This window comes from Trematomus bernacchii, unplaced genomic scaffold, assembly GCF_902827165.1.
Source record: "Trematomus bernacchii unplaced genomic scaffold, fTreBer1.1, whole genome shotgun sequence".
NCBI classification, from domain to species: domain Eukaryota; kingdom Metazoa; phylum Chordata; class Actinopteri; order Perciformes; family Nototheniidae; genus Trematomus; species Trematomus bernacchii.
Genome location: NW_022987698.1, coordinates 5,121,241 through 5,134,205, shown reverse-complemented (window position 1 = coordinate 5,134,205; position 12,965 = coordinate 5,121,241). Strand labels below are relative to the sequence as shown.

At 38.6% G+C, this 12,965-nt stretch overlaps 2 protein-coding genes across 3 annotated transcripts; both read right to left on the bottom strand.

The window, feature by feature from the left end:
- Positions 1 to 88: 88 nt before the first annotated feature.
- Positions 89 to 4,133, bottom strand: si:dkey-197j19.6 (wiskott-Aldrich syndrome protein). 2 transcript variants are annotated; one of them, XM_034139402.1, is made up of 9 exons: positions 3,970 to 4,133; positions 2,367 to 2,513; positions 2,096 to 2,182; positions 1,538 to 1,622; positions 1,359 to 1,434; positions 1,214 to 1,277; positions 967 to 1,123; positions 621 to 847; positions 89 to 544 (listed from the first exon to the last, which is right to left on the bottom strand). In XM_034139402.1, exons 1-9 carry the CDS (start codon positions 4,066 to 4,068, stop codon positions 404 to 406), a joined length of 1,083 nt encoding a protein of 360 aa, XP_033995293.1. In that variant the 5' UTR covers positions 4,069 to 4,133; the 3' UTR covers positions 89 to 403. The 2 variants fall into 2 exon arrangements, with proteins under 2 accessions (XP_033995293.1, XP_033995294.1); XM_034139403.1 differs by having other exon boundaries at positions 967 to 1,114.
- Positions 4,134 to 5,565: 1,432 nt separating this feature from the next.
- Positions 5,566 to 12,211, bottom strand: LOC117489854 (MAP kinase-activated protein kinase 2-like). The gene is made up of 10 exons (XM_034139401.1): positions 11,610 to 12,211; positions 10,304 to 10,443; positions 8,927 to 8,991; positions 8,754 to 8,833; positions 8,550 to 8,676; positions 7,350 to 7,425; positions 6,880 to 7,004; positions 6,613 to 6,698; positions 6,038 to 6,118; positions 5,566 to 5,951 (listed from the first exon to the last, which is right to left on the bottom strand). The coding sequence occupies exons 1-10, from the start codon at positions 11,853 to 11,855 to the stop codon at positions 5,748 to 5,750; spliced, it is 1,230 nt and encodes a 409-aa protein (XP_033995292.1). The 5' UTR covers positions 11,856 to 12,211; the 3' UTR covers positions 5,566 to 5,747.
- Positions 12,212 to 12,965: the final 754 nt, after the last annotated feature.

The window sequence follows — 12,965 nt, the reverse complement described above, 5'->3', positions numbered from 1 at the left end:
TGGCTTTGTTTTAGGTTTGTTCTTTATCAGTGATTTTGTGATTTTCCCTTTTTCTTGTGTGAATTTCTTCTTCTCTAATCAACTCAAATAAAGGAAATGGATGAAATTGAAATGAAGTGAATGGAATAATTAAAGTTTTGCAGAAACAAACTTACACAATAATAAAAGCATGCAACCAGGTAGTATTACAGCGCAGGAGTACTAGTTAGATTATGAATAAAAGCTTCCTGGAGGCAACAGCGTCTGATTAAAATGCAGTGACATGGGGGCGCAGCAGTAACTTGTGTTAACAGCTTGATTCAGCTATGGCCTTGTGAGAGAATAAGAGATAAGAGTCAGCATCTCACCATATCACATACAATTTAAATGAGTGTATCACAGCACAATTCAAACAGGAGTTTCTTCAAAAGGTCTTGTCGCCGTTAGTGTCTGGCTCCACATTTCTCTGATCTGCACTTGTCCTTTGCATCTGCTTTTGTCTGAAGACTTCCCTCATGGCATTCAGAATAAGGTCACCTTTTTCTGTAGCTGTTGATGAGCCCACCTGATACCACAAAAGAGAAGATCACTCTCCAAACATTTTACATTTTCAAATGTACACAACTGGAACATCAGCTTACAGGTTTGAAACTTGCGCTCTTTCGGATCCTCTCTGGGAGAACTGGAGCGGGAGTAGATGGAGGAGGAGGAATCTGCAGGGGAATTGTACTCTGATGTAGTGAGTCAGTCCACAGTGGTGCCGACTGGGGGGTGCTGCTGCCTTTGGAGGGAACCGGTGGTAAAGGCCCTTTCTTCAGAGAGAGGGAGATGGAGGCCCCTGCAGCTCTTGGCAAAGTGTGAGATGGGCCTGTCAAATATGCAGAAGAACTGTCTTAAAAGATCTTAGATTACTTAAATGTTACATTTTTCAGCATAAAAAAAACAAAAGAAGCAAACACTACGAAACATGTTTTCCAGATAAAGTACCTCTGTTCTTCAGCTCTCTCTGCACAGCCTTTAGTCCTCCAAATTGCTTGATGATGCAGTCGACAGCTTCGGCAACGTCTTTTTCTTTCAGATCTTCCTCAGTGAGGCTGGCCTGCATCAACAGCCTCCTCATAGCCGGGTCCAGATCCTTACATATCTCAAGGAGGGAAACAGGGAATGGACTGAATTAGCGCGCTGTTTCCAGAATGTCTAATCACAGTTTGAGTCTCACTATGTGATTTATTACCGTGGACGTTTCCTCCATCTGAAAATGTGGCTCCTTGTCTAAAAGGTCCAGTGGCTTAATTGTACTGAAAGACAAAGTAAACCATCCCTTTAATCCACCACTCTCTTCACCTCTGTACGTCTATGCATTTGAACATTTTTGTCACCCAGAACTATGCGGATCACTTGTGGATTTGTTTTTGTTTTCAACATTTGTTTTTTCACTCATCATGGTCATCTTTTCTGAAAAACAGAAGGCGTGAAATTAGAGGAAATGAAAAGTGACAGAGCTGTTTTCACCTTCACATTTGAAGTGTGTTTATCATGTTACTGCTGTTATTCTCACCTTGGTCTCTTTGGACAGCCTCGACGGACAGAAGGAATTCTTCTGCCTCTGGCTCATTTGCAAAGTTGAGGCCTACCTGGTTGCCCTGTTCAGACATAGTAAATCCATGAAAAAAGACTCAAAAATGTATCACCTGATGGATGATACTTAAATAATAGATAGATCGGGATATAATTAGTGTTGAATTATTTGAAAGAATCATTTTAATGTTGCAGGTGGTTAAGGTGGAGCCAATTTCCAAAATGTACTTTATTTGTTATTGTAGGGCAGCTTATTCCGTTATAATACATTTAGCATTATTGATTTATACTTTATATGAATAAACTTAATCTGCAAAGTAACTAAAACTTTAAAATACATGAATTGGAGTGAAAAGTAAAATATTGACTTAAAAAATGCTGTGGAGTAAAAGTATATATATAAGTAGAATAAATGATATATTCTTAAGTTAAGGGAACCTCACAAATCTATTTACTGAACGCATTGAATTAATGTACTTATAGTAACATTTCAGCACTGAATCTAATGAGCGTGTTGCATTCACTGATGCTTGCTTACATCTGCAGGGAATGTGTGGAAGAACTTGCAAGGTGCGGTGTATTTGAAAGGGATGTACAGCTCCTGCTCCCACAGTAACATCGCACGCTTTGTTCAGGAAAAGACACAGGAATGGTCAAAAGAAAGGAAAAGTGAAAGGGGTTATAAGCAGATATTGTACTGTAGAAGTTACATTAGGAAAGGTACAGGGACACACAACAAGATGTTAAATGTAATTGCAAATCAAAGGTGTACGTGGAGTAACTCTAATCAGTTCTGCAGTCCCTCTTACCTTGACACAGTACAGGCGCAGGAAGCAGGTGTGGATGGAAGTATCCTCGATGAGACACACAGCGCCACAACCCAAACAACTCCAGCCGGGACTCTCCCCCCCGGTCCCTTCAGACACCAGAACCTGAGCTACTGTGGACTGGATCAGCTGCAACACACCAGTACAAATCAAAAAAAAAAAATGCAATGATAATCTTTAACAGGAGGCTGTGGCTCAGTGGATTAGTGCGCTGATCTTCGAATCAGAGGATAGCAAGTTCGAATCCCACTGCAGTCAGCATGTCGTTGTGTCCCTGGGCAAGACACTTCACCCCAAATTGCTCCTGTGGGGATTGCCCACAGTATTGAGTATGTAAGTCGCTTTGGATAAAAGCGTCTAACAAGTGACATGTAATATACTTAATTACCAAAGCAGGCTAAAATGATTACATGTGCTGAGCTGTTTAAAAGCCTCTTCTCTGCTGGTGAAGGTACGGAAGACTTTTAAGTCCCACCAAGCTTTCCTGATTGGGAATACGGTTTAGTCTGTGTTTGGGCATCTTCCCTATACCACAAGAAACATAGTTTTGTACTGGTATTTTGTATTATCCACAAGCCCTCTCCTTTTCTAAATATTTAACAATCCAACCACCAACCTGCCTTCACTTTCATTTAGCTTTTATAATGTATGATATAACAAACAACTCTTGTCTTTTGATGCATTCTGCTTTAGTTTCAGAGTGGAGAGGCAACTTCTCAGAGGGACCATGACCTCTTTCAAGAGGGCATGATGCTGGGAAATTATCCATTTAACTTTTTATTATATAACAGCCCAACATAAACTTTGTTACCTTATTTAGTTCCCATGTGTGTGATGATTTATTATTACCAATAGAGAATGAAGGTACAGGATTACAGTTGATCCTTTTTTTCCTATTTATGATACACTTTGACATCTAATGTTCTAATTTTATACTGATGACACACTGAAATCTGTCTGTAAAAACAACTGCTATCTATTTTTTAATTTATTCTGACACCTTTATTAAATATGCAGCTACCCTTTAGTTTCTTTAACATTTTGGTAATTAGTCATTAAACCTGAATCTTATTGATTGAAATCTTTCAGTTGGCTACATTTGCAGGAGCAATGTTCACCCGCCTCTAACTTCTTTGCTCTTTAAAGTGCTCTAATCTACATGTTTACATCATGTAGCACCTGCTCTGCTACCATATTCAGGTTGTGTCATGCAACACAAAGCAAACAAAACAGCCCTCACAGAAAGCCCATTCATCCACCAGGCCTGCTCCGATCAATGTTACTGATAACATGAAAACAACACCAGGAAATACAAGAACACATGTTCAACTCAACGGAGAAATATTCATTTTCAAATATTTTACCTTTAAATATGTATTTTCTTTCTCCTTTGGTTAAAACATTTATTTATAAGCTCCACTAATTCTTAATATGTTCATTTATGGCAATCACAGTGTTTACCAGACTCAGAGGACAATTTAATTTAGCTGATTCCTGGGTTAAACATTCAGAGAACACATAATTATACTGAGGAAGATTCTGTTAAACTGATCATTTAAATTGACAGCAGTAAACCCGAACTGACCTTACACTGAGGGTGGAGCAGAGTGAAGAGGACCCCTTTCTCACGGAGAGTCAGGAGATCACTCATTACCTGACATCCAGGAATCACACCTGACGCCATCGTTCACTCCGTTTGCTCGCCACCACTGCCACCACCTTGTCCTTTCATCCAATTCTGATCCCTATGCATTTACTCCTGACTATAGCTGGTTGGAATGGCAGTATTTCCATTGCAGCTGGTAATCATGCAAATTAATTTGACTTGGTGTTTGTTTTGCACTGCGGCTTTCCTTTTCTAACTGAGCAACTGTACAGTACAGTCAATGCAGGAAGACATTTGTTAGTAAATGTGATCCATTTATGAATACATTAAAGAGGATAACACTTAATCACATGTGTAACACCTTTTTACTCATCAAACACTTAAACAGACCTAATCTACAAGCAATAGTACAAAATAACTAAGTTGATTCACTCAAGTTATTCTTTTAGTTTTTGAGGTGAACTTTGCCTGATAATGTGCTTATTATGATACCATACAGTATACTTACATTTACTATATTTCAGAGGGAAATATTAAGTTTATACCAGCTAAATAGTATATTATAGATGTTACTACATACAGACATCCATCTGTTGCCTTATAACATCTTATTGTTTTGATACATTAATAACAATTAGTTAATATTTGGTTCTGCTACACTACTAAAAACTGCACGATTGTTACTTAATGGAGGGATTTGACATTGGAGTACTTCTTGTACTATTGGCTACACCCCATATTATCTTGTGCACATGAAAAATGAACAGTAGGTGTTGGGTTTGTACAGCTAAAGGTTAACTGAAGCTCTTATCATTCCATTTTTAAACACATTGAAATGTTTAAAGATTAGCCTCTCCATCTAACAAAATAAAGCACAGCAATTATTTCTCAAAATATCTAATGCAGTTGAACAATAATACAAAATATAATTTGTGACCATTTGTTATCCAATATATCCTTTAAAGCTTGAACTGTAGGATTCTGCAGTACATCCTCTGGAAGCTGTTTCATGCTTTTCAGCACAACTTATCACATTTTGCTGTGAATGATTTCCTTTTTAAATCAGGTTCATCTGTAAAATCATATGTATTCCTCATATATGACATTTTTCAGACCTGTGATCAGTTTGGTAGCCCTTCCTTAAACCTTTTACTCAAAGAGTTGCTGTTATCGAGGCAGTTTTCATGGCTTGGTAGAGGCTCCCAGAGGAGGAAGTTTAAAGTACGTGGAAATGTCTGGTAGGGTTGATATCACACATGAGCTTCACCTCTCAAAGTTGAAATGTCCTTTGAATGCATTACAATACCCACATCACTAACAATCATAAAAGTTGCCTCAAGGTCTTATAAATCGGATGTAATATTGCCTAATAAATACTTGTTATTACTTCCACATATAGTCTTATTTTGTTTGCAGCAAGAACACGCTGCCACAACATCTTTATACTCAATTTACTCTCTGATTTTCACCATAAAGCTAAAACAGGTTTCTAAAGAGGTTTTGTAATTCTCTCAGTGTCAATCAAACTATATTAAATAAGGTAATTTGTATGCAAGTGACAATACAACACAGCTGTAAAACATAAAAAACAGGTTTATTTCATGTCTTATATTGGTAACAATGAAAAACACTGACATTAATTGACTATTGAGTGCAGTGATCAAAAAAGAGAAAAAGTAAGTAGTGAAATGTGAATTGGAAAACTCTGGCGTTGGTGGTTTTGAACTACTTTTATCCAATGATCGTTTACTAAAATGCTATTCAGAAAAAGTAACTTCTCTGTGGCTGTTACACACCACTCCTCCCCCTCCCCCATCACCCTCTCCTCCTTTCTCCGCTCCTCCTGGCACCGGCCTCTGGCGTCTCTTGTTGAGCAGAGGGTTGTTGGAGGTGTCCAGGTCTTTGATCTTCACCTGGTCGTAGTCCACCCGCATGGTGGCCAGGGCGCTGGTCATCTCCTCCTGTTGGGAGACATACTGCTGTGTAAATCGGGTGCTTTACTGCCACCTTGTGTTCATATTCTGAAATTAAACAAAGTTGATCCCACCTTCACATCGTCCCACAGCTCCTTGTCCTCTGTCAAAACACGAGAGGTGTGCAGGGGGGTCGGAGGGACCACCATCGACTGCTGCAGTGTGAAAACATACAAAGTTCTTATCAATAAAAGGGGCATAAATACAGGCAGTGTCCACAAAGTAGTCATATCAGTAAAAGTAGTGATACCGTACTGTAGAAATACTGCTGTTATAATAATACTGGACAACACTCCATTAAATAATAATATATTATCGTTTATTGTATTATAATTATTGATGTATTCATGTGTTCATCATTAATGTTGCATCTGGTTTTAGGAGGAGATAATTTTAATTATTATTATTTACTGCCAGGTAGAATTTAACAAGGTATCAATAAAGTTGTATCTTAACCTATAACAATACATGATGAACTATTTGTTAATTAGTTTGTGGTTATCAGTATGAATGAAAGTAACTGAAGTTAACAGGAGGAGCAATCCAAAAAAGTAGCAGAGAAATGTAAACAATAATAAAGGTGAAAGTATCTTATATACAGTAAATGTTACTGCAAACAGGTCCATTTAAAGACAACTTGAGAACTTACACTAATCCAGGGATGGTTCATAAACTGTCCGATGGTCATCCTCTCATTGGGGTCTGTCTTCAGTAACTGGACGATGAGCTGTTTGGCTACAAAACATTTAAACGATATCAAACAATCAACCCAATACATCTTGATAGCCATATGAACCTCTAATAAGGCTGTCTCTTTTGAGTTAACTGGAGATGCTGTCAAGAATTCTAAAACATCTTTAAAGCCCTGTTACAATTTTGAAATATTTTCCTTGTAATTTTGTGTCCGCAGCCTGACCTTCTTCAGAAACGTCGGCCCACTCAGGGTTGGGGAACTCATACTGTCCCAGCCGGATCCTCTGCTTCATGCCTGGAGAGATGGCCTGACCTGTGTTTGAGTAGAACGGAGGAAACCCACACAGACTAGAAACAGAAGAAGAAGAACATATTTTACTTTGCTTCATTGGTTAACCAAAGAGTTAAACATTTACATTACATTGCATTTAGCTGACGCTTTTATCCAAAGCGACTTTCAATAAGTGCATTCGACCAAGAAGATACAAATTTGAGGAAAACAGAATCATATAAGTACATCAGGTTTCATAGAGCTAAAACATTTCAAGTGCTACTCAACTAGCTTTAGATAAGCCAGTCCTTTATTAGTATATAAGTGCTTTGTTAGCAATTCTTTGTTAGTATAAAGTAACATATAGTGCTAAACAGTTATAAATGTTTCACTAAGTAGAAACGGCTGCAGACGATACTCACAGAATGTACATGATTACGCCCAGAGACCACATGTCACATGATTTGTCATATTTCTCTGGCCCAAGCACTTCAGGGGCTGAACGGACAAATAAATACAGAAAAACAACACAATGATGTCGAGAATGAGAGACACACAAAAGCAGATCATTCTGCACCCAAAAGGACAACATGACAGAAAATGACAATGCAAAAACCATCATCCAAAAACTATGACTGGTATAGCACAATTGTGGAAGGCAACTAAGCAAAGTTTGTGAATTATTTAACTAAAGTAAAATGTTTAGGTCCATTAACTGCTACTTTATATTTCTACTCCACTACAATTCAGAGGCACATTTGATTATTTTTACTTAACTATTTTTATTAGATAACTTTAGTCATTAAAAAATTGAAAATATTATAATATTATATGATACAAACAAATAATTTATTATGTATTAATATAGGTTAAAGGTAGGGTAGGTAAGTTTGAGAAACCGGCTCGAGATCGCTAGAATTTGAAAATACACAGCCGGAGAAAGATCTGCCACTTCCTTATAGAGCCCCTCCTCCAACACACACGAACGCGCACATGACCAATGAGGGCACAAGATAAGTTTGTGCACAGATGGAAGGCTGACAGGCAGGTAGGCCATCCAGTTATTTTAGCCAGGCCGGCTAAAATGATTGGTCGTACTTTTTACAGTACTACGGCTTCCACAGATGACATTTTTTTATGGATTTTTTGTCAAAGCACTTAAGATATTCATTGCTATCGGGATGTTAAGAGCATTCCATGGAATATAACAAAAAGTGTATCTCGAGCCGGTTTCTCAAACTTACCTACCCCACCTTTAAGATAAACTTTATTGATCCCTTCGTGAAATACACAAGCTGTATATGGAAGAAAAAAACTATTCCTGTACCAGCTGCAGCATTTATGCAATAAACACATCATTGCATGAATATTTATAATCCAATAAAATAAATATATATGTTTCTGAAAAGGGCCATGGTGTATATTGAGAACTTTAACATTTTGTGCTTATATTTTGATACTTGAGCACTTTTACTTGTCACAGAGTATTTTTACACTCTGTTAATACTACTTTTACTAAAAAATCTAAAATATCTGAGTAATTGATCCACCTCTGTTTATAATACCGGCACAAGTCCTGTATACCTGCAGATGTTATCAAACTCCGGATAGCAAACACTCACCAACATAGTAGGGAGTGTAGCAGGGGGTTTGGAGGGAGTTGTGCAGGGTGGTCTCCTTAGCAAAGCCAAAGTCTGTCAGTGTCAGTGTGGCGTTACTATCCTTGGTGGTATACAGCAGGTTTTCAGGCTGCATGAGATAAAGTTAATGATTAGAGACTCAAAATAAAGCATTAAACAAAAAATGATTTTAGACTTGAGCAGCACCTTTACATCCCTATGAGCGATGTCCATGTGGTGGAGGAACTCGATGGCCATGCCAATGTCTTGCATGATCTCTGACGCCTCTGATGGACAGACAGGAAATGGATGTAACATGTACAGGACACAGAATAGAGACAAAATCTAAAATATCTGAGTAACTGCTCACTGTGACCCACCTCTCTCTGTGAAGGCCTGGTCCCCCCGGGCCTGGATGCGGCTGAACAGCTCCCCTCCCTCCATACTGCGACAAGATTAACAAAGAGATCAGAAATGGGGCAGAGAGGAAACTCTGGGCAATCACTGTTCTCCACTGCGATCGTGGTTCGACAACAAAGCCAGTCATTGTGAGTCATAATTTACCGCTCAGATGAGTCCAGTCTATTGAGCCAAGACAGCCACAGATGACTCGAGCAGTAAGGACGTATTCAAGGGAAAATAACAAACTACTGAATTCATTTCATAATCAATGATGATGATGATCCTGTTTCAACTCTTAGCATTAAAGGTCACCTATTGTGCAAAATCCACTTTTCCCTGTCTTTCATACATAAACATGTCTGAAAATGAGAGATATGTTTTGTATATATCAGAGACCTATAATATATTGATGAAAAACAGTATAATAGGGGACCTTTAAAATGTGTTTTGTGAGTCTATTGCAGTCTGAGTTCAATTAAAACAAGAGATAAAGCAACAATGAACAAGTAATGAATATAGGCAAAATGGGCTGGGTGTAATTCATTTAAGAATGTAATTTAATTAAGTTTGGACCCAAATGTATTATCTAAAAGCCCAAGCTGCGATGTGGAAGAAGCCACGAGGAGCAAAGAAATGTCAGGAAGTTGTTTTATCCATGATGCAAACAGTAACAGAAATGGTTTGGCAGAGTGCAGAGTCACAGAGAAAGTGGAAAAATAAATTCCAATCCCAAGTGGTCACTCAAGATGTCTCTCATTTAAATTCTTATACCAGGTGTGAGCTGATCGGGCTCAGCTGGATGTAGATACCTTCCAGACATGTGTAGAGACAAGATGTTCTGAACATTACAACAGTTGTTCATAAGTTACATATAAACAGCTTTAGGAGGTATGACTTCACAGTGTGTCTCTCAACTGTTAAACTTTTGTCAATTACTAAATTAACGCAAAGCTTTTTACACAAACATTTCAGGAAAAAGCACATGAGAAATCTATTTTTGCCATTATTTTTAGGGCTGCAGCTTACGATTATTTTCATTGTTGAACGATTCTGCTGATATCATTTTGTTGTTTGGTCTATAAAAACGCCAAGATGACTCCAAGTCCTAAAATGTCTTGTTCAGTCCACAGCTAAAATATTTTCCTAACACTCATTAAAGAGTAAATAAACTGTAAAAATGTTCACATTTAATATGTTTCAAATAAAGATGTTAAAATTATTTCTTAGAAATTCCTAAAAATTCTCAAAATATTGGCAATAAATATAATAGTTCACAGCTTATTGATACATTGTTGCAGCTCTGATTTGCTTGAACGTAAGCAGACAATAAATGACGTATGGCTGGTAATGCTCACCACTCCATGATGATGAGGAGACATTTCTTCCCCTGGTGCATGTTCTCATACAGGCTGAGTATCCGGACGATGTGAGGACCTCCAGAAACTCGACAGTGCAGCTCAACCTCCCGTCTGGCTTTAAGAGTGTCGTACAGGATCTGCTCAAAAACACATATTAATGAAATGCCTCTGTTTGAGATATGTTGAACGGTATCCAGTCTCCATATCAGATGGATATGTTTTTAAATAATGAGTTGGACAAGACTAGTCAAAAAATCAATAAACCCACACAGACAACACAGCCTCCATTGGGAAGACACTCACCGTTTACAGCACTATTAGTGGTTGCTATTAAAGCCATTAATCTACATTTTCTAGAGAGAACATTAAGAGTGAATACAGTCAGACTTCATTTAGCAATGTGCTCTGTTTTTAAAGACACAGTGCTGCAGCTCTGGGTTCACAGCCAGGGGAGGAGGATATCCTTTTTGCCTCGACATGCAGACCCCAGCCCAAATCATGGTGGACAATACGGTGCATGTTGAGCACTGAAGGAGGATAAGGGCGCTGCTTGTTTACGTAGGTTGGACTTTCCTCCATATCCTCTATGCAGAAATCACAGTATTCCACAGAACACTAAACTACTTCCACAGATTCTCATTCCATGGTACCTTTTAGGATGTGGCTAAGCACACATTATATTCCAAATAAATCCTGCTGAGGCACTCATGGGGCTGCTCTTCCTGTTTGTGTTTTCTTAGACTTTGCTTCAACCCTATATACACTCAGCTGTTTATTGAATTACCAGCAGTGTGAATAACTCACAACTCATATTTCCCAAGTTGGCTTTAAAAAATACTTGTAAACATTGTATAAGCTGTATACTTAATGTTGCATAACAGAGATACAAAATGCAAGTGTTAAATGTCAAATGATTGTGTAAGGTATTAACAGGGCAGACCATTGTCCACACAGAAATGGGTGAGTGGAAACTGTTTCAAAGTAACCCAGACAACACATCATTGTCAGACAGACACTGTCTGGGTGGCTGAGTTACTGAATTTGTTTTTGAATATTGCTTCACCCCTCTGTTGTGGAAATCATGATTTATCTGTGTCAAATCACATAAGGATAATACAAATTCAAAATCAAACTACGTCAATCCAAAATTCTTGACACATTTCCAGATTAGGAGAGACCATTACATGGAGAAGATCACAGAGAGGAAATGAATAATTGATGGCTGCTCTCTTGCTTTCCAGTGGCAGCAGCCTCCAGAGGACAGTGTAGATCACACAGGCTGAAGGAGCAGACAAACACACACCTTCAGGGCACATTTCTCTCCCGTTTTCTTGCAATAACACTCCAGCACTTTCCCATTGATTCCCAGACCAAGAACCTGGGATGTGATTTTATAGTCATCAGTCACTGCATGTCTCTTGAACTCCACTTTGGAGTATGCAGGCGGCTGCTGGTCAGTCGGGGGGTCGCTGTTGGAGTCTCCGTGGAGCGCTGGCCCGGGCTGCGCACTCATCTGATTTACCGACTGCTCCTCCTGGTTATGATGCATTTTGAATTATTCTGTAAAAAGCGAACAGTGAATCAGAGCAAATGTCATCAGCATGTGACGCAGAAAGTATCCGGTGTCATCCTAGTTTATCCGCGTACGTCCAGAGGACTGTGATGTGATGCTCGACTGAACATCTCGAACACTGTGCGAACAAAATGAAGTGAGCAGTCTATAGGAAACTCATTGGAGCACAAAAAAGGGCGGAGGTCAGAAACATGCAAGTAGGCTATAGAGAACTTAAAGAATATGTAAACTGATACAGTAGAGATAAAACTACACACTAAATGACAGAGAGGAAAGAAAAAGCTGTCTGGTCCCCCTGTCTGTTCCTCATCACGGCTCTCTGCCTTTTCCTGCAGGGATCACCAAGCTCTCCAATTCCCTTACGTCAGCGCGGAGCTCCTCAAATTCATTTTCTTAAAGGAACAACCACGCGTAAAAAACAAAACCACAGACGCACGTACCAGTGGAGGAAAGAGAAGACCAGAAATGAATGTAATATCTACTTTATACTTGCACTATTTTTTGGACTACAGGTGGAGCCTGTGACCTAAGATTGTCATCGTCATAAGTAACTACACTGTAGCTATGTACTAGGACTAATAAAAGCCTTGAACCTTGAACCTTGATATTAAGTTTGTTCCCTTTATACCATTTTGTGGAATCTTCCTTTCACTTCCCTGAATACTGAGCCATACAGACAAGAAAGGAGGAAGGACACTGTGACTTGTGTAGAATGCCAATAAAGTTATTAACTGAGCAGTCAAGATGGCGTTAAGAGGATGAGTGTGATAAACAGTATGACCTTTGTCTGTCTGATATGGTTGCATTTTGGAAGAACCAGTCTCATTTGTATATTGTATGTCTTGAAACATGTGCACGTTTTGATTTATGTTTCTCTTCTCACACTTTTGACCCACATGATGACATCACAGACAATGTTGTGGTAAATGTGTCTTTTGCTTAATTTCAAGGTTATTTTTTTAATACCAGAAACTTGAATTATAACATTAAACCAAAAACAACCCGTTACTCCAGTGCTGTGACAATCACTCGGTTTTGGCATCCTGGATGGTTTATTTTTCCTTTTTCTACAATATAAAAATAAAC